The 22,280-nt window shown below is 43.4% G+C and overlaps 1 protein-coding gene across 5 annotated transcripts in view; it reads right to left on the reverse strand.

Moving 5' to 3' along the window:
- Window positions 1–1,236: 1,236 nt before the first annotated feature.
- SV2B (synaptic vesicle glycoprotein 2B) overlaps window positions 1,237–22,280 on the reverse strand; it is a 155,332-nt gene continuing 134,288 nt past the window's right edge. For all 5 annotated transcript variants that reach the window (XM_010975718.3, XM_031440509.2, XM_031440510.2 and 2 more), the window contains exons 9-13: window positions 21,667–21,831; window positions 13,156–13,289; window positions 10,796–10,996; window positions 6,521–6,680; window positions 1,237–4,282 (exon numbers count right to left, since the gene is read on the reverse strand). In XM_010975718.3, the coding sequence (XP_010974020.1) occupies window positions 4,099–4,282; window positions 6,521–6,680; window positions 10,796–10,996; window positions 13,156–13,289; window positions 21,667–21,831 (844 nt within the window). In that variant the 3' untranslated portion in view covers window positions 1,237–4,098. The remainder of the gene's footprint in view (window positions 4,283–6,520; window positions 6,681–10,795; window positions 10,997–13,155; window positions 13,290–21,666; window positions 21,832–22,280) is intronic.

Consider the following 22,280-nt stretch of genomic DNA (forward strand, 5'->3'; position numbering starts at 1 on the left):
CCAACTCAGTCCATGAGGCAGCCTTGATGATGAGAATGGCACTAAAAATTGAGGAGCCTAAAGGCAGGAGTCCATTTCCAATAACCAGATCACACCAGCCATGGCTTTCTTCCCTCCAGATTCCCTTCATAGGAGAGAGAAATAAACCTTAACTTATTATAAACATACTCTAATCCTGCTTGTTTGGATCTTCAGTTATATGCGACCCAACCTAATCCTAACAAAATCCCAAATAAATGTTGGGTCAGTGTTAGCTCAGATGCCCCCTAGGAAAGCCAGATGGTGAGGTGGAAACACCTTTCCCAAGACTACTTGCCCCATTAACCAATGTCCTGCTTGAGTTCCTGGCCCCCAACCGTTCTTCCATCCAAAACTTTCTTGCAAAGTCGATCAAGTAAAAGCTGATTAAGTTCTGTAGAAAATGAGCAAGTATATCTTTTCCCTTACCCCTTACCTGGTTTTTAAAGATAAGAAATTGGCACATCCTTTGATGAAAAGGAGAAATTAGATGGGGCAACCCCATTCAGAAATCCATATTTGACTGAAAAGAAGTAAGAATCCTCTTATGAACAAAAGGTGCATCTTACCGATTAGAAGATCATTGCACTTTGGGTTTGTTTTCTCTTGTTGTTTTATTTGTTTGTTTGTTTTGCCGATTTAATATCTATGCTGCCTACTGGCAGCAGGCAGAACAAGGAAGGAGGCATGACTGGTTTTTTCACCACTGCGTCCCCAGAACTGGGCAGAGAGACTGGCACACAGTAGGGGCTCAGTAAGGATTTGTTGAATAAACAGATGAATGAGTGGCTGGATGGATAAATACACATTCAACTTTTCATATTTATACTGGTCCTTCCAGTTATTGTAGGCAAAGCAATCATGTGAGCTTTCAATGACTGGCGTCGGGGGCGGGAGGGTAAGTGTTGGGCCCACCTTCCCATTCCTCAAAGACTGTGGGAGGCCCTGCAGTGGCATTATCAGTGACTGAGAGATCGCCCAGAATGAGAGAGGGAGAGAGAGCATCACTGTAGGACTTGCAACCCACTCTTAGCACCACCTGTCGCCTTAACCACATCATTTAGCCTCTCAGGGTCCCTAGCATAGGGCCCCCATATGCAAAATAAGAAAGTTGAAGGAAATGATTCTCAGCGCTTCCTCCCCGGTGATCTAGTCAATCAAGGAACGCAGAAGAGATCTTAGCGTCTGAAAATAATCTCTAGTCTCAGTTCTTAAAGGTTTGCTTACCATGATTTTTATTATTTTTTTTCATGAACGAACACAAGGTGCCAGGGAACCCTGGGAGTGAACAGGCACACCCCTTTCACTGTTTATCACCAGTAAAACAAAAGACCAAAAATCAGCATCAACAGATGACACAGTACAGTTGAGACCATTAAAAATAATTACTCCCAAACCGGGGCATCATAAAATACGTCGTGAACTGAAAACAGATTTGCTCAACGAGAGAGCGCCTCATCCCTTTTACGCTCCGCGGACGCCAGCGGGAGTTTCTCGGGGTGGCAGGTGAAAAGAAAAAGAAGCGCCTGGCCAGGAAGGCTGTACGGTATCCCCAATGACCTGCCACAGAGACGACTTCTAAAGAAGCATTTGTCTCAGCAAGAGCGACAGCATTTAAGAAGTGGCCAGGTCCCAGTGCCAGACAATCCTTCATGAGGAAAAGCTGCAGAGCACGGCCTTACCTTTGCAAAGGCCTAAGTGATGGATGAGATGGAAATGTCCTTGGTCGGTTAGGCGGTTGGTGTGAGGAGTCAGAAAGACAATGCAGAAGGCAGAGCTTGCGAATCACACGGAGTTCACCCCCACATTGCTACCGCCATCCCAACGATCAAAAATTCATCAGGTTTCAGATTCCCAAGATCCACCTGAACTCAAAACGCAGATTCTCACTGCCTTGTCAATTTCTTCAGCAGTAACTGCTCATTGAGTTCATCCCACAGGGGAATAATATTAGATGGGATGTGGTAATCCCGGTTGACACAATTCTCTTTTAGGAACCTAGCCGGTGTATTTCATGTCACAAGAAAGTATATTACAGCTATATTACACTGATCCTCTCATTACTGACATAGCATCTATGTTGGGTAACTCCTGTAAAACACTGCGAAAAACACTAATACACAGCGGTATATTTATAAATTTGGGGAATCAGGATTCAAATCAGAGTTGACATGTCTTGCTTCCCTGTACAGAAAAAAAAAAAAAAGATGAATAAAGAGGCAGGGGGTTCCAGAGAAGCAGGGAAAACATTTTAACCATTAAAACTGATCTCAGCTCCAGGGTAGAAAGGTGTCATAAAATTTACTCTTTCCTCCTGTCCACTTTCTACTCCAAAGAATAACCAAAAGATGTCCTGAAGCTGTCCTGGGACCTAAGCACTTCCTCCAAACAGAAAATACACTCCATGCAGCCATCATTATCCTTCTTTAAATTTTTGAGGTTTCTGGTAGGAAACGTGTGGCACTTTACAGAATTGAGAGCATCACAAATCAATTCAGAGAACTGGTTTCTTGCAGACTGATGTTCATCTGGCCTCAGTAGGTTCACCGCCAGTCACAGGGGCTCATAGCTCACTGCCCCTTCCACGCAGGACAGTTCTGATGCATGCAATGTTGTGCCTGTTCTATGGAGTCAGGACTTCAGTTTGTTACTGACCTTTGTCAAAGCAGTTTGTTCCGGGTTCCCCACCCCACCCCCACCCCCAGTCATGCTTCACACTGGATCTCAGGAAAGCGTTCTCTTGCAACACTAAAGGAAAACCTATTTGACACCCACTGTACCCCCTAACTCCCATGCCAGTGGCATCTGCTTCAAAAACCCTGAACTGAGACGCAGAGTGTAGGCTTCCCATGGGACTGGATCATTATAACAAATATGGATTGTGTTTTATGGCTTAAAGAAACAGAAAGAATTTACACTTTGCAGAACGGGAGCTACACTTCCCCATCCCGCCTTCCATCCCCCATGTTGTCCACCACGTTTTACGCTTGCCAACAAAGAAGGTGCCAGAGGCCACTGGACACTTCTCGTGTTGCTGCTGGGTGAGCAGCAATGTTAAATGCCAGGACTGAAGGATGCTGAGCTTGTGTCTCACCAGTGATCTGTGTAAGAGAGGAAAGCAACTCCTTCACCCACATGAAGAAAATTGCCTGGGTTAAATGAACCACACCACGTGGGTTTGCTAAGTGCATCCTCCCGCCAGCAGGCTAAATGGCTGTGAGAAATTGTGCTTGGGCTTCGTTCAGTCAGCCCCAACTTCCTGGGACCTCAAACATCAAGTCCTCTCGAAATATGGCTAAATATGCTGGCAAATATTTGCAGATACCAGTTCTGCAAATTAAACTCAAATCCAGTTATGTACAAAGTTAGTTTACAGAATATCTATCCCATTAAGTTTCTTTGACTAGATCAAAATAGGAGTAAATATTAGTCTTAAATTGGCCACCTAATCATCACAGAAAACTTAGGACATTTGAGGGGAGAAAGGAGATACCTATAGATATTGCTCAAATACTTGGTTTCCTAAATCAGAGTATCTTCAATGCTATTGTGCCAATTTTCAAATGGAAACTATGATGATACTTTAAATGCAAAAATATATGTATCCTTGTACTTCAGTATTCATAGGGTGACGCTGACTTCCCGGCCACGTCGGTTTGTCAGGTCCTTGGGCTCTGAGGAACTTTATGAAGAAGCTGGAGTGTTTCTCGCCCTCAGATTCATTTTGAAATGCAAAAAAAGTCCTTGCACCTCACTTTGGGAAATGCACACCCCTTGCCTTAGTGTGCGCACCCACCGGAGGGGTTTATCTTTTCTCCCTGCCTTGGGCTGGGGACATCGGAAGTCAAGCATGCAGCTCTGTGATGGTTCTAAGGGAGAGAAGTTCAGGACACCCCCAAATCAGTCACCTGAGTTACTAACATATTAACAGCTGAAATGGGTGCTAAACTAAGGGTCACAAAATCAACTTCTCCTCCTCTGCTACCCAGATGTCCTCTGGACGGTGATGGGCAGGAAGTGTGGGCACATTTAAGGTTCCTGGACAAGGTTCTTCCAACATTTCCTTTCCCCAGAGGTTGTTCACATCAGGACCTGTTCTCGAGTCTCTGGCAGTCGAAGAGCAATCAGGCCACCCCCCACGAGAGAGGTGGCAGCCAGAAGGATGGGGACCACTTTGGTGATCCCAACAAAAGAAGCAAAGATGGTGTTTCCCAGGATGGCGCCAAATTTGCATAATCCATTGAGGATGCCAAAGGCTGTTGCCCTGTAAAAGAAGAAGAAAGCGAATCATTCTGAAAGACACGAACTAGACCTCCTTAGATGTGTGGGACTGGGTTCTTTTTTTCCCTTGTTGAGGAAGCGTAGTGAAAGTGTGGGAGGGAGTTTTGTTTCCTAAATATAACAACACATTCTCAAATTTGGAAATACAGACTAACATAAAGATGCAAGAATGTGTAACTTCACCACTGAAAGGAATCACCGCTATTAACATATTGGATTATCTCCTTCAAACTTGTTTCTTCTTCTTTTCAAATGTATCTCTTTTGAAATGTTCACAGGTAGTACATGAGTGCTGTGACATAATGAAAGAATGAAGAAGAATGAGGTGAAAGGATCAGTGGTTCCCCTTAATAACACCTCGACCCCCTTGTGGCAGGACTGCTGGTTGTCCCGAACTAGCATTTCTCCAAATGTAAGACCACATTTCCCAGACTCCCCTGCTTCTGAGTCTGGCCCCGTGACTAAGTTTAGGCCAAAGGGATGTAAGTGCAAGTGGCAGCCCCTGAGAAACTTCCTTAAGAGATGTCAAGAGTGGTCCTTTTGCTCTCTCCCGTTTTATCCTTTTTCCTTTCACCCTGCTTCCTGGAATATAGACGGTCTCATCTTGGATGATTGCTAAGGTCACGAAAGGGGAAGAACAAGGTAGAAGGGTCTGCAGTGCCTACCTTCCTAAGTCTACAGCTATTTGCGGGTTTCTATCACCCACGGCAGAACTTAATCCTAATTATTATTAATCACAGTTCCCAGTGATTACTATAGTTAACCATCTAACCTTTCTTGACTCCGCTTATATACAGACACAATATTCACCACACCTTTCCTCCCCAAATTAAGTTCAATGTCTCTATTTCATACACAAGTTTATTAAGAATGTGGCTAAACTGCTGTACTTTAAATTCTTTTTACACTTTTTCTGTGACTTGACTGAACTCTACCTCGACACTTTTCCACCAGCCCCAACCCCTATCTTTTTGTTTTCAGAAATGTCTTGGATATTCTCACATGTGCATTTTTCCAAATAAACTTTAGAGGAATTTTTTTTTCAAGTTCCCAGAGAGGGTAAAACAAATCTCACTGACTTTTGAATGGAATCTTTTAAGTTAGAAGAACACTAAGTATCTGACATTTTTGTAAGATTACGTCTTCTTAGACTTCAGTAAGATACCCCTGACATCTATGTCTTCTTTCATACGTCTCAGTAAAGCTTTATGCTTTTCTTTACATAAGTGTTTCACCTTCCTCATCAAATCGATTCCTATACATTTTAGGATTTCTTCCATTATTAAATGGATTTCAATTTTATTTTTAATTTTGACCTATTTTGAAATCTCTAAATTACTACATGAGCTTTATTATCGACCACGTTACCAAATTATTTCATTATTTCTAGTAGTCTCTCTAGTTAATTCTCTTGAGTTTCTGGGATTTAAAATCACATGCCATTGAAATAATGATAACTCTTCCTCCTCTTACTTTTAATAAAACTTCAAAGTTCTTTGCTTCACAGAAGAGAGGCTCCAAATAGGGTGTTCTGTGCTTTCCCATAGCTCCCCGTATTCCAATACCTCTGTCATCAATCTTGGAAATATCAGTAAGTTTCTTTTTTTTTTTTTTTGCTGAATTGCATTTTCCTGCCTTCCATGCCACATCACATTCCTCTCTGGCCCAAGAGCCATTTACCTGCTGTCCTTAAAATTCCTCCTCCATGAGAAGAAGGAACTTGTAGGTAATGGCCTTGACCCTATGCCTGTAACCCAGGCCTCTCCCCACATGGCTTGCCCCAAATAAAAGCCAACCCAGGCATCCTTGCCACATTCTCCGCAAATGCCCTAGACCATCACACCTCATGCCCACCTTCGTTTCTGCCCCAACCTTTGTTTGTCCAGTTCTTCACCTTTCACTTCATTTCCCACTGGCAGGCCTGTTCTCACCTCTCTGGATTGCATGATACGTGTGGTTTAGCCCTAATTCTTGTCTCCCGGACAAGGTTGGCACTAGTCCTTTGCATCTTGCTATCCACCCCATCCTATTAAGCCTTAACGTTCTCACTTCCAGACCTACGCCAGCCCCCAGGCAGGAGAAACTCAACAACCTAAGAGACCTTTGGTCTCTGGGACACCAGGAAGACTGAGATGGCTGTGGTGGAGGATCTGGGAGCAGGCAGACTGCTGACCACAGAAGTCCGAACAAGCCCCAGAGGGAAGCCCAGGGACGAGCTGACCTCTGGTTGGTGGGATACAGCTCCACCGTGATGACATCCAGAGCATTCCAGGCAGCAATGCTGGTCCCGCAGAACAGGCACTGCCAGCCGATCATGGCAGACTCACTGTTGCCAAAAAACAGGAAGAAACAGCAGACCGCCGAGATGAGCATGGAGCCACCTGCAGAAGGAGATCAGGGCAGAAAGAGATGTGAAGCCCATGTCAGACAAGACCTGAAGGTACGGGTTCATCTCTACATGAAGAAAGCACAGCCTGCATCCCCACAGCGTCCCCCAGCCACGAGACTAGTCTTCTGCCTGGGTCATGTCACCAGAATTAGCCTCTAGGAAGGATTTTGAAATCCTCACTCTGTCGATTGTCGTCAGTCATTCAGGGCTGGGCATCAGGTGAGAGTCTATGATGTACCAGACATTGTTTTAGGTGCCTGCAATGCATCAGTGTCAAAAAGACTCTTAGATTCCACTGAGAACATAGCTGTGAACGGGCTACAGAAGGACACCTGAACAGCGCCAGGCTGCTTATTCTCCATTCACGCCCATCTCCACCCCAGATATCCAAGCTGCCCTTCCCAGCTCTGCTCTCTGCCCTGTGGACTGCGCACCTGGGGCTCCCTTGTCAGTGGAGAGGACAAAGGGGTTGGAGTATTTCTTTCCAATTCCCATCCTGCTTTATAAGCCTCTTTTGTGGCCAATGCTGCGTCCCTCCAGGATTCCAGTTCCTTCCGGTGCCTCTTCCTTCTTGGTCCCAGCTCTCCCTGGGTGGGCTCTGTTACTGCTACCTTCTCCCCTTGTCCCTGCAGCTCTAGAAATGGTGCCTGCTGCCCACTTTGCTAGTATCTGGGTAACTCATCAGCCTCATTTGTTCCCATAACCCTGCCCACATCTCTAAAGCTACCCCACCAACATAGTCTCTTCCATAGAACTACCTGGGGTGAATTATTTTTCCCACCAGGACTCTGGGTGATACAGTTAATGGTAAGAGATCCCACTGAAAGAAGACTGTGTCAAATCCTGCCCAGATCCAGTACGTCCTGCCCAGAGGAGCTCGGGATGTCTGGCGTGGACGCGGGGCAGGGACCAGCTGTATGTCTGGAAATGCTGTGGGAATAGTTAGCAGAAAGGAAACAAGGAAGCAGGTCCCAAACAACCAGCTGGGAAATAGGGCAGGAGTCCCCACCAGGCATCGGGCCCCTGGGGAAGGGAGGTCTTCCAGTTGCCAAGAAGCCAGAAGGCCAGCTTGGCCTCACAACAAGTGCCTCCCTGGGGAGCCTCCACCTGGAACCTCACGCTCAGACCTGGAGCTGCCAAGACTGGTGCCAAACCCTGCTGGCTAGCTGGGGAACGGTAACTGCCCACCTGGACTCTGCTGATTCTGGGAAGGGGCAGAGCTATGAGTGGGTAGCCTGGTGACCTCATTCCAAACAGCTAGGAGAGCACTAGAATGATAGGGGACTGGCTTCTACTGGACCGCGAGTGCCCCAAGAACTGTACCATCTATATGCGTGCATCCCTCCAAGTGGCCAGCCATGAGGCTTGGTGCACAGTAACTGTTGACAAACGTTTCCTGAATACAAATATCAAATAAACCAAATGACTCCTCAACTATGTTAGGTCTTCCTGCTAAAAGTCCCTATGACCCACTGTACTTCCATCCTCATAATTAATTCTTATTCCCCTTATGTTGAAGAGGCCTGAGGTCAAATCCCAGCTCTCCCTGTGTGACCTTGAGTGAGTCACTTAACCTCTCTGTGCTATCTCACTTTCCCCATCGCAGGGTTATTGTAAGGGTTAAATATGATACTATTTACAAAATGCTTGGAACAAAACCTGACCTATAATAAGCACTTCATAAGTGTTATTTAAATGAAATTTCTAGTTTATGTCTGTCTCTCCCAATTGATCATTTGCTCCTTAAGCACAAGGATGCTGTCTGCCTCAATTACTGCTGTATTCCCATTGCCTGTTGTACACCCTGGAAGAGAATTGCGCTGCATAAATTAATGTTTATTGGATGAATAAATGAGGAGTAACTGGCTCATCAGGAAAACTTCTACTCTCCTGTTAACGAGGTGCTACTTCTGCCCAGGAAAGGGCGCGGCAGCAGAGTACACGGGACAAAGGATGCTCCAGCAGACTCTACAGGGGGATTTGTCTAAGGGTCATGGGAAAGGCAATTTCAAAACAGGTCACCCACAGGCCGTTGTGATATGTATTGAGTATCTAGTATTTATTGTGCCCGAGAATATCCCAGTTGATATAAAGAGAGCACTGCTTGAGTTTTAATAATCCAGCTCAGAAACAAAATACCGACATTAATAAAAGAATAAGATGTAAAGAATAATAAAATTAGTTTCAGATATCCACCTTGGGATGTATGGCTCTATGTAGCATTATAGAAACCAGCCTTTGTCTGGGATACACTCATGATGGCAAGAAAGGCTTCAACGGCAAAGAAAAGGATGTCCACCCTCCCCCTGCCCTGCCTGGGCCCTGCATCCAGCTCTCAGCCCTCCCTCCGCTCCTGTGTGGCCGTGTGCGGCTGGCCAAGGGAGGCGGTCCATTTTTGTTCACAGGTGCACCCACCCCACCCTTCATAGACCTTACTTTCCTGAGAAATTCCTCAGCCACCCTAGGAGCTGACCACAGAATTCACTCTCGACCCTGGGACTGAAAAGGGCAGTGACAGACAGGGAGAAGTGTCACACATCTCCTCTCACATGCCTTCTCTCACTGGAGCAGAGGTGCTCTTAGAACCGCTGTGCAACAGAAGCTCAGAGAGGCCAAGGAAGGTGTGCAGGCTCACGAAGCAAGCGTTGGCCGAGATGGCCACCTGCCGGCCAGCCGCTGGTCATTTACGCCGTGCCAGCCTGCAGCACCTCCCGCTGAAACGCTTGGTGCTTCTGACTCATCTTCGCCGATTCCGGTCAGTTCCACAGCATCACCAAGTGGCAGGCACCGTGCTGGTCACGGGCATCGCAGAAGTTAATAAGCCGCCTTCTTCCCTCCGTGGGTTTCAGGTCTAACCAGGGCACTGCCTCTGACAAAGCTCAATCTGCCAAGCCAGAGAGGTGACGCCGTCCTCACTGCAAGATTACAATGGGCAAGGGGCTGTAGAGGGGTGGGGAGCATGTGTAGCTCAGTGGCAGAGCGCATGCCTAGCATGCACGAGGTCCTGGGTTCAATCTCCAGTACCTCCACTAACAAAAAAAAAAATTAAGATTAAAAAAATATATTCTTAAGGATTAAAAAAAAAGCAGAAATCACAGGCATGTCTTGTGTTCACCATTCTAAATATTCATGCCACTACCAATAATAATAATATTCAGTATGAGCCAAACACTAGGAAATTCTTCCCAGAAAGCCCAGATCAATTTGCTCTTCTCTGACAAAATAACTATGTGATTTATTTTGTTTCCTTTTGAGTTTCGCCGCTAGGATCTTGGAATTAATCTTACTACATCCCTGGGGCAGAATTCATGGCATGTTTATTAGCACATTGTCTACCTCCCCTCCCCTGGCCTTGACTCACATTCTAATATGTGTACATTTCCCTGGCTCTGGATGTATATTTTTGTTTTGTTTTGTTTTGTTTATCATGCCAGGCATGTGTTTTTCTAACAGACTGCTGCAAATCTGGTGGAATGAAGCAAGACAGACATGAAAATGGCTACCATTTTTGAGAACCTGCTATGAGATGCTTTGGGTACATTACTTCCCATCCTCACAAATCCCCACCAGCCCATGATAGGTTTCCTTATCTACAGGACAAGGCCCAGAGAAGCAAAGGAACATGTCCAAAGTCAAACAGCCTTTAGCTGTTAAGAGTCCACCATGAGCCTGTCCAACTCCAAAATCCAAAATGCTCTCCCTATTAAATAATAATAAGTAAGTAATATGATTTATTTTAAATCATCAAATGAAACCAGGGTTCATTTAAGAGCATTTTATGTATTTTTTCAACAATAAGAATACGAAGCTGGTAGAGTGGATATATTTAATAACCTATTGGAGTACTAACACAATAAGGAACTATCACAGAATTGCTGAGTCAGGAAATGAAGATGTGTTCTTGGCATGGACCAGAGGTCTCAGACCACCTACCCAGGACCCCGGGGCTTTGCAGACAGGCCTCCTTGGCTCTACACCAGCAGATGCCATCTTACCTGTGTGGTTTCCAGATTTCTTTAAGAAAAAGAAAAATTCCACTGCTTTAATACACTTTAAGCCAAGGTCCAAGCCCACTTGGACACAGATGTGGTGTCCCTACTCACTCACCAATCATCTTGAGCCTCCCGACTTTATCCATGAGCAGGGCAGAAATGATGTTCCCAGGCAAGACAGACAGACTGCCGAGAAAGCTGACAAGGTAAATCAGGAAGTCGTTGTCTTGCTCAAAGTCCATGTGGCAACCCTCCTTCTGCTCCAGAAAGGTGACGTTGATAAAATGACAGTTGATGAACTTGTGCTGGTAGAGGTCTGCGGAGAGAAGGGGACTTTGGGTTCGTGTGAAGTGTAGGGGACTTTGGGTTCGTGTGGGGAGACTTGGGGCAGAGTCAGGGATGGAGGAATGCCCCTTCCTTTGGCAGGCGTCCCCACCCTCTGGCAATGAGATAGTCTCAAAGTCAAGGTGACGTGTGGCCAGGTATGGAAGAAGTGAGAAACCCTTAAAAATGTCAGGACCTGTTGAAGTTCCTATAAGCAAAGGGAAATGAACATTCATTGAGGGACATACATCATCTTTCAAGCTAGATGACAGTCTTGTCTGTATCAATGGGATAACATTGAGGTTCACAGCAACTGGGCTATTCCTCTGAGGCTACTCAGCTTATAGGAGGCAGACAACCAGAGAATTGGGTCCAGATTGAGCTAATCACTCCAAAGCTCATGCAGAAACCTGAACACACTTCAAAATAAAAGCCATTTGCTCAGTGGTTTGGGGAGTGGGGCAGGAATAGAGATGAACAGAGTTCAGAGGATTTTTAGGGCAGTAAAAATGCTCTGTGTGATATTATGTTGATGGATATATGTCATTATCCATGTGCCCAAGCCCACAGAATGTATCACACCAAGAATGAACTCTAATGTGAACGATGGACTTTGGCCGACGATAATATGTCGATGCAGGTTCATTAATTGTCACAGAGGTACCACTCTGGGGGGGATATTGATAATGGGGGAGGCTCTGGTGTGGGGGCAGGGCATACATGGAGATCACTGTATCTTTCTTCCAATTTTGTTGTAAGCCTAAAACTTCTCTTAAAAAAAAAAAGTCTTAAAAAATAACAATAACCATTTTCTTTGGCTCTAGTTCCCATGTTTTCTGACACATTCTAACATCAGCTACTCTAGCAGAAAAATCACTACACAGGTTCTCAGGAGACCTGGGTTTGGGGGACTGGCTCTGCCACTGACCCTCTTTTACCTCCCTGAGCCTCCACCTGTAACAATTAGAGGAAGACACGGGATATTCTCTGCTGCTGCCCAGCTCTGACATTCTTCATGACCATGCATTTGCAAAAAAAACAAAAACAAAAACAAAAAAAACCATGTTAAGAATATGCAAACCAAGAGGCATCATTAAAACTTGAAAGAAGAAAATAAAAGCTATGCCAGGTTTTGATGACAAATAGTAAATGTATAGAAGTCATTATTATTCTTTTAGGATAAAAAATAAATTAGGAAGGGAAATCTCATAATGGTTTGAGACTGAGGGATATTGAAGAGACCAGATATTAAACCTTCTGAGGCTGACATCATGAAGGAAAAAAAGATTCTCTTGCATAAACCGTGCCTTGGTGCCAATGCCAGGGAGAAAGAACTGGCCTGGACATACGGCAAGTAGTTCAGTGGAAAGATCACAGACTTTAGAGCTAAATAGTTGAGGTGTGAATCCAAGCTCCCCCAGCTTGCTAGCTGTGGCTTTGGGCAGCTTGCTTAAGCCTCTGTGTCTTTAGCTAGAAGACGGGGATTATAATAAATCTCTTACTTGAGACAATGGAGGTGAAGCCCCTGGTAAAGCTCAGTTCACTTCCTTAGAACCCAACTCCGCTTGGTGTTAATTTATGATGAGAGTATTAAAAATAACAAGGAGTGAGGAAGTGGTGCAATCTTGTGATTTTCTTTTAATCGTGGAAATCTGAAATGGGTGATTTTAAAATAGTCTTGTCTCATTTCACGCGCAAAGCTTGAAAAGATGCAGTTTTTTCTTTCCATCTGTTATTGGGGAAACATGCATCTTGAATTTTGTAAATTTCAAATTATGCAAGGTCTGCAAGAATGCGCTCTACACATAAGAGGCAGCCCTCCCCAGAACGCTGGTTTTTATCTCTGTCATATTCTGTTCCTGCCAAAGACCCTTATTGCAAAGCATCAGTCTCGTTGAGATCAGAACACTTGCCCAGTACTTTTGTGCTTCTCCATTTCACACGTGATAAAACTGAGACGCAGATCAGTCCAATGCCTCAGTAAGGCTGCGCAGCTTCTCTGTGCCGCACCTGGGGCTGGTACCCACTTCTCCACATGAAGGCTCACTTGTATCTGTGAATACTTTACAACTCCTGAAGCTTATGACTGAGCAGTGTGGGTCTAGACAACAAGCCCTTGTTACAGTCTCCTCACTCTGTCCACGCTCTTACCTGTGTTATAAAAGACGGTCGATTCAATGGTGCAGTTCTTGAAATAGGTATCAGTAGATGTAACGTCTTCAAAATAGCACTCGTCAAATAACGTGTCCTCAAAGAGTACATGTTTAAAGTACATCTTTGTGAACCTGTGGAAAAAAATATTAGCCCCTGAGTGATCCATTCAGGAAAAAACGGAGCCTTGAGACTCAAATGAAAAACACAGAAAGGCAGAAGAAAATGGAGAACTGTAAATCCAAAGTTGCTAGACATTATTTTCAACCCAGACTAGTTTCCCATTTCTTTGCTGTGTGTTTATAAATGGGAGAGGTCTCAGGACTGTGGAAGCAGGTGTCTAGTCCAGGTGTATATGCATCAGCCTGGTGGCTCCCAAATGCGCGTCCATGGACCATGTATATCAGCATCATAGAAACTTGAAATAGTGTGAAATGAAAGTATTGATAACATCTCACGTTATGAGCTTTAAAAACATGAATGTCCCTCGGGTTGATCTTAGAAAGTTTAAAGGCAATAGATGTGTGAGGGCTTCATAATCTTTGTTTTTAAAATTGAACCAACAAAGATGTGGGGAGATAGGCACTTCCATTCACCTTGTCAGTAGAATGTAATTGGTGCAGCCTCTTTGGAGAGCAGTTGTGCAAAATTTAAAATGTACAATCTCTTCGACCTAGGAACAGCACCTTACAAATTTAGTGTACACGTACCTGCTCATGCCTTCAAAGAGACACATTCACTGATCTTCATTGCAACATCGCTGACAAGAGCAATGGGTTACTAGATAGATGGATAGATAGATAGGTCTGTGATGGACAATGGAATACTACACAGCCATTATAATAAAATAATTACTTAGGTCTATATGTCTTAATATGTAACAATCTTTAAGATACATTGTTAACGGAAGAAATGAAATGTAATTTAGTGTTCACAGCATGTGACTATTTGTGTAAGAAAGCAGCTATGTGTGCAAGTGCACAGCATATACCTGGAGGGTACACAAGAAACTGGTGGGTGTGACTGGCACTGAGGAGGTGCAAGAGGAGATCAGGCATTTCTTTCCACCAAGTGTATATATTACTTTTCCACTTGAAAATAAAATAGCCCATGAGGGGCAAAGCGCCTAGATGATGATGGGGTGCAGCCATATTTGGGAGCTGCTGCAGGACCCCAACTCCTGCATAAACTGAATAGGAAAGGACAATCTTACACTTAAACACATATACCGGCATATGTTCACATCATCCTCTGCTGGTTATATTTCTCAAGTTTGGTCAAACTTTTCAGCTAGAAACCTTCGGCTGTATCTTCCTTTGTGAAGAATGGCAACCCACTCCTTCATTTATTCGTCTGTCTATTCATTTAGTTAGATATTCAGCCTTCAGCAGATTCTTACTGAGCATGGCATTAGGGGTTTTGTGTACAGAGAGGAAAGACATGGTCCCTGCCCTTAAGTCTAATGGGGAAAAAAAACAAGCCAATAGATAACTACAATATAGTGGGAGTCATGGTAACGGGTAACGCCAGGCACTGAGATTGCTCCTCTCTAGAGCCACCAGATAATTCAATCCATGACCGCAGGTGGTGGCCACTGCCCCTTACCCTTCATGCTCCCTTGTGTTCTGCTGAAAACCCTAACTAGAACCACCTCTCATTAGCTTCTGCAAAATGACCTCTCAATAAGAAGGCCTGGGCGGGTACTCCTCAAAGAGAGGTCCCCACACACCTGCAGCACAATAAAATGGGAGCTTATTATGAAAGATGCAGCTTTCCATATTCCAATGTAAGACCTCTTGAACCATAATCTCCAGAGGAAGATGCCAGATTATTATACCTTAGAAAATGTGAGTGTCATTGGTCCAGTAAGCCAAATTATTTTCGGCCATTTTTCTTAGAGTTAAGTTTGCTACAGACTTTTAAACAGGGGCCTCCAAAGGCTACCACCGAACTCTTCCGATTTCCATGGAAAGACTAATTGTTAAGTCTTTTGTTATAGGAAGATGCTTCTGAGGTCAAAATTAATGTAATTTGTGTGCTGGATGTATTTACTCAGGAAAGCTATTCCTGGAGACTGTCTCGGGTCTCTGCCTGTCTTAATATATCCTTCTCTTTAATATAGTAATAGGCCAGAGACGTGGCCTTCAGTGATATTTTAATGTTCTGCCAAGGGGGTGGGGTGAGAAAGCAGAGTCATAAATCATAACAGGTCTGACACAAGCAAACCTTAAAATGTATCTCCAAGTGAGTTATAAAAAGCCAAAGTTATAAAAGAAGAGATAAAAGGAGAAAGGGCCAAGGCATATTTTATGAGTCTTTATATCAATCATCTCCTCCAATTTCTCATTTATATAGTGAACTGGTCCAAGATGCTCCATTCAGGAAAGTCCAAGGGCTGAAAGAAAGGATAACAGAAGTATCTTGGGGAACTTTTCCTTTAAGGAAACAGAAGCCATTGGTGATCCAGGGTCTACAATAGAGTTGTTACCACAAACACTTTATTTCCATTACCCTCCAGCCCAATGTTTAACCCACCATGTGATCTAAACTCTGCCAAAAGTCACATCTATGTAGTCACCATGTTTTAGGCTTGAGGGTGTCACCCTCAAGAAACTCAATCTAATTAAAGAGATAAACAAGGATCTTGGCTAAAACCCCAAAATATTAAAAAAAAAAAAGGCAACTGACAATTAAAATTAGGTGGGATAATTAGCAAGATAGAGATACATTACAAAATCACTTCAAAGGGGGCACTTACGATCCAATTGGGTAAAGCATGAGATGACATATCCTAAAGGGTAAGTAAAAGCTAACCAAGCAAAGACATGGAGGAAGCGCGTTCCAGGCAGAGGGAACAGCATATGCAAAGACACAGAGGCATGTGTGTGTGTATATATATATCTTTTAAATGCCTTTTTTTTAAGTAGAGAATTCTCTTTTATGTAATTTTTATCACCTTTCAGGGAGAAAATAAACAAAGGGTATATTTCCCCAAAAGTTCACACACACATAACCTCCTGCAATGAGACTTCCAGATACAGTGAAATAAAAGAGAATTCTTCAGCAAAGGACTAGAACTCCATCTAGTTCCCCACACATGATCTCCTACCAGTTCCTGATCTGAGATAAAGCAAAGCACAAATTTTTAAAAAATCATTCATTTCAGAAAATATATGCTTAGTTTGCTTAAAGAATGGAGGAAACACAGAGTCTTCTCTCAATACTCTATATAACTTCTTAAATTCTCCAAATACAAGCATCGGGCCTCTACTCTACTCTGACATCACCCTCCAAAAAATGAAGAATGGAGTTCAACTTCCAGGGCTCAGTCACTAAAGGATTTCAGGCAATTTTCCTCTCCTCTACAGGCTCATATTTTAAAACCGTTAAAATAGAAGTATGGAGGAGCTAGCTTTTTCCAGCTCTAGTATGTGGTTCTATAAATGAGAAGCACTTTCAACGTGGATGGACCTAGAGATTATCATACTAAGCGAAGTAAGTCAGACAAAGACAAATACCACATGATGTCGCTTATATGTGGAATCTAAAATATATATACACACACACATGAACTTCTTTACAAAACAGAAATAGACTCACAGAGGAAACAAATTTATGGTTACCAAAGGGAAACAGGGAGAGATAAATTAGGAGTTTGGGATTAGCAGATACAAACTACTATATATAAAATAGATAAACAGCAAGGTCCTACTGTGCAGCACAGGGAACCATATTCAATATCTTGTAATAGCCTATAAAGGAAAAGAATCTGAAAAAGATATATATTTTTTCATATACATATATATATTCAGCTATATATATAGGAGAATCACTTTGCTATGCATCTGAAACTAACACAGCATTATAAATCAACTATACTTCAGTTTTTTAAAAAAAGTACCTTTACCATAGGTAGCCTGAGAAAGAAATAAAAGACTTAGGAGATGGCCGTCTTATGTCCCCAAACCACTTAAATATTATTTCATGAGGAATGAGAGGTATATAACAGGAAATACTGCCCACCAAACAGACTCTGAGGACATATGTTCTTGTGCCTCAGCAAATCTGCCAGTAAATCCAATTTCCTCTCTTTTTCTTCTCTTACACATAAGGCTTCTTAAGTGCCGAAATCACAGTATCTCCTCCTATAGTTTTGACAAAGATCCTAGCACGTCTTAAAAAGAGAGTGTATTCAACCAAAGTTGAATGCAAACAGGGTAAGGAAAAGATACACCCATCTCACCTAGATGCAAAAATCCTAAACAGAATATTGGTAAGTCAAACTTGACAATGTATTGCCACTTTTAAAAATTCACACTGAAATGAATAAGATATATCTCAGGAACAAAGTATGGCTGAATATCAGAAAAATATTATTTTAATATAGCATATGAATAAGTCCAAGGAGAAAATCATCTAATTGTCATAACAGATGCAGAAAAAGGTTGACAGATTCAATACACCTTCATGATCAAAACTCTCAGCATACTTAAAATAGAAGAGAATTTCTTTAACTTTATAAAGAAGATCAATCAAAAACATACAGTAAATGTCATACTTACAGATAAGACACTCAAGTATTCCCACTGAAGTCAGAATACTCATTAGCATGGGTTCTATGCATCACCAAATCAGGGGTCATAATCAATGTAATATTGTACATCAGCTATGCCTCAATAAAAAAATTAAAAATAAAAAAGTATATAGCCTTAAAAAAAAAACTAGTTGTAAAATCTATAGTATAAGAATTATACATTCACATCTGTGATATAGTCTGACATTTATCTAAAACGTAAACCATACTAAAGAATGCTGCACCATGTGGATAGATAGATAAATACACAAGGAAAGTATAAATGCATGAATGTAAAATACCCAACATATGACTGTGGTGGCCATCGCTCCAGGAGGACAACAGAGGGAGAGATGTTTAATCTATATTAAAATCTGAAGTCAACAGAGCGTAGTTTATGATTTTACAAAGCTAGGTGCTCTGAATAGGGTTGTTGGCATCATTCTCTATTCTCTACATATTGGATATATTTCACGATGGAATAAAAAAGAAAAGGAGACAAAATGATGTTACTGGCTGATGCTAGGATTATGTAGCAATAACAAGGGGAAACTGTTAGAACTAATAAAAGAGCTCAGTTAGAGACCAAAAAAAAAAAAAAAAACCCAAAAAGCAACAGGATTTCTACTGACTTGCAATAACCTGTGTAAATGCTTGGTGGAGGACCAACAATCTCATTTTCAGTGCCGACTAATTGTGAAATAGTCAGGAAGAGGCTCTACAAGAACTATGCAGGATCTAGATTAAATTACAAAATTTTACCAAGATAGTTTATTAACTCTGAAGCCTGGTGGACATTCTGTATCAACATTATGACATTCAGATGTGGAATCAGAGGCTTAAACAGATCAGAGGTGGCTCAGCTAGTCATTGACCCATCAAGGCTTGGAACCCAGTCCCTTAAGCCTTGGCTATTCCCTCAGACCTGGAACCAGAAGGTACACTTAACACATTTCCCACCGTTGGCAGCTTCATGGAGCTTTGCTGCCTGGAACACGCCCACTGCAGCTGAAGAAAATTCTTACTGATGCCCCATGCAAAGGAGCTTTCAACAGTGTGGGGTAGCATTTCATTGGGATGTGTGAAATCAACCTTCTCTTTTCTAGAAGTGCATTTGCTTTGTTTGTCTCTGCTCTCCCTGCCAAGAGTAATGTTCCCCTATGTGTGATAGTCAATAAATAAATAAGTTTATCTAAATGTTTAATCAGCAAAGTGTGGATAAAGTCAAAGGGGGAATACTGGCACGAATGGGGAAAATGCCCCACCCAAGCCAGAGAATGTCAATTTAATGTTCTAAAGGGGCTCAGGGTTTCCAAAGATGAGATGTTTTCCAGTTTATGACCACCAGATGACAGCATAACTCAAGAAAAGAAATGGAAAGCAGCAAAGAAAAGGTTCAAGTCCTTAGATCAGTTTCAAAGTTTCTTAATCTTATGAAAAACATCCTTTTTATCCAAACAAATCGCTGGGGGTAAAAATTATGGGCTTCAAGTAATGGTGGTTGTATTTTTAGTATCCGTTGGTTAAAAATATATATATACAACAAATTAAAATTTACTCGTTGAAACTTTTGAAGGCAATTTATACTTTAGTCATCACACGAAAACGTTCACACACATTTGAAACACAGGAACATGGCAGAACATCTCTGTGTGCAGAATTTTTACACCCAGTCCCAGACAATCCTTGGCCTGCAGAGGCATCCCCAGACCCTTGACAACAACGCTATGGTCCCTGGGGTCCTGGGTCCACAGAGGAGACCCACCCCCCGACCTTCATCAAGCCTAGCTTCCTCCTCACTCTCACCTGGCAGCTTGCTGAAAACTTTGGGAGGCTTGGAGCTTTTCAAAGGACAGGACGGACCAAAAGTTTCCACTTTGTGCATAGCTAAGCCTTAGAATGCCAAAACCTACCTGTTAAAAACCATAACGGCTCTGGCATTGAGATCAACTTTTTAACTCAGAAAATACCATGTAAAACAGGGCCTGGGAGAACGGAGAGTTTCCCAATGAGACAATATTTGCAGTCGTCAAGGGAACGGGACTGGACTCCGAACACGTGAACTGAATGAGAGACAGTTCTATTTATGTTCACTGTGTGATCTGGGCAAACCACTCAACCTCTCTAAGCTTCTGTTTCCCCACCTGTAAAACAGAAGGCACCTTCCTAGCCTCCTGGAGTTTCTGTGGGGGTCTAACGAGATGGGCTGGGAGAGGCACTTCAGGCAGAGCCTGGCACACAGACGCTGGTCCTGTATTACCAGTAATGTTGGCTGTCCTCATTGTTACTAGCCTGGTTGTCAGCGTCGTTACTGTCACTATTGTCACTAACACCACACCAGAGCATCACTGAATACTGGGAGTTTCATAGACAAGGTTTCTTTTGGTGAATTCATCTCTGCAAGGAGTAACATCATACCATGGGTGACATCCAGCCATCCATAATGTCCCTTAAGTTTCAACATTTCCAGAGCATCTAATAAAGAAAAACAACATTTCTCCCTTGGCAATGCCAAGAGAAGCTCTCTTGGCTTATTCTGAAGAGCCCTGACAGGGAGAAATCCTGGGGGCACTGCTACCACCACCAACCACTAACCTTGAAGCTTTCAACCCTGGAGTGGTCAGTCTCAGCAGATTCCAGTGACTCTGGAGTGTCTCTACCGAGGGCGTGTGCACACGTGGGCACATGAGTGTACAGATGTCTGTGACTGAGCCTCAGCTTTTTAAAAAATCATCTGAGAGTCTGAATTCTATGTCCACTGATACTGGGTCCTAACTTTCCTCCACTCAAGTTCTCATATTTGTAGCAATAATATTCCTCTTTTCATTTCACACTTTCTCACCCTAAGTAACAGTGACTATTTGCTAAGGTCTGGCCCATGAGAGCCATATGGACTAGATTGCAGAAGGCACCCTCCTTGGACTTCACCCGGACATACACACTTTTCCCATCACGGCTAACAGCCATGGGCAGTTCCACCTCCCTCAGACATGGAGCTGGGTGCGGGCTGGGGAGGCGGAACCCGCACTGGAGGAGAGAATCCGTGGTGATAATTCTCGCACACAGAGGCGTCAGCTAAGGGGCAGTTTATAGCACTGACACTGAACTGTCTGGGCTGTGGTGTTCCTGGTGCATCACACCCTCACCCGAACCAGTGAACTTGCTACGTATAATTCAAGAAAGGAAACAGCAGAGGTGAAAATGCTCGGCTTAGTGGGTAACGTGGCCTGGGGGAAACTTTGTTCTGCCCTGAACCATCTGGGGGCCTTCAGAGGGCGACCTGGAAGAGGCAGTCTGAAAGCCCAACAGGCTGGACTGGCCACCGCAATGTCCCAGGAGTAGAAAGAGGAGTCACACAGGTGGAGGAGGATGCAGGCAGGACTTTCCTAACACTCCACTCATCTTTCCCCCCGAAGAACATCAATATTCTTGATGGCAATGGGCTATGCCGATCGACCCTGGGAGGTATTATTAGATAAAAGAATAACATGAGATAGTGTTATACAGCCTCTGGACTTGCTTCTGGAGAAGCATCCAGAATCAAAGAAAAAGCTCAACCATCAGGCTGCGAGTTGGCGTAGGACCTCAGCAGTGAGAGCTCTGGGCCCTCTCTCCAAGCAGGCACCACTGAGGGGCTATGGCTCTCTGTGCACCACCATTAAAGGTGCGAGGTCTCAGGAAAGATGGGCTGGTTAACCCTCCCTGGAGGAATCGACCATAGCCAGGATGACCTGTGCTGTGGGGGACAGCACAGGACAGACGGAGCCACCAGGGGCACTGCCGAGTCTCCGGCATCCGGACATGTTGCCATGCTCCACCAGCCTTGGAGCTCACTTCTCCACCATGTTGAACTCTTATCTTCCCAATGGCTCTCTCCCCAAGACAGTCCCCGCAGATGGTCACCCTGACCTGAGGAAAGTCCTTGGTCTCCCACTTACTTGTCATTCACGAGTTTCCCGTGCTGGTGAATCTGATTTTCCATTGTGAAGTTGATTGTGGCGCCGTACACGTGCTCATCAGAAAATACCTTCATTTTGGACTTATATTCTTCATCTTGAAAATATCGGATCATATCAGGGAACCACACTATCAGTCCGTAGTAACTGTAACAGAGAAGACAGAATATTCGAGCAGCAACGTGATCAGAGTCTGCATTCCTGACGGCTGTAAATCAAGCTCATTTTAAATGTATTGATACGGTCCATTCAAAAATCTAATAATATAACTCATATTAATGATCTAAGGAAAAAAGATCATATTAATGGATCTAAGGGAAAAAATCACAACCATCTTCATAGATGCTAAAAAAGGCATTTGATTTTTAAAAAACCAACATTCATTCTTGATTAAAAAAAAAGAAAAAAACACAGTTAGATTAGGAATTGATGGCCACTTCTTAGCATATAAGAAAATACACCTCAGTTCAAAGGGCAGACTCTTACTTAACAGGAAAACATATCTCCACTAACATCGGCGACAAGACTAGGACACACACTATCACCACTACCGTTGAACACGGTACTGTAGGTCTTAGCTAGCTCAGCTAGACAAA

Source organism: Camelus dromedarius, chromosome 29 (genome assembly GCF_036321535.1).
Source record: "Camelus dromedarius isolate mCamDro1 chromosome 29, mCamDro1.pat, whole genome shotgun sequence".
NCBI lineage: Eukaryota > Metazoa > Chordata > Mammalia > Artiodactyla > Camelidae > Camelus > Camelus dromedarius.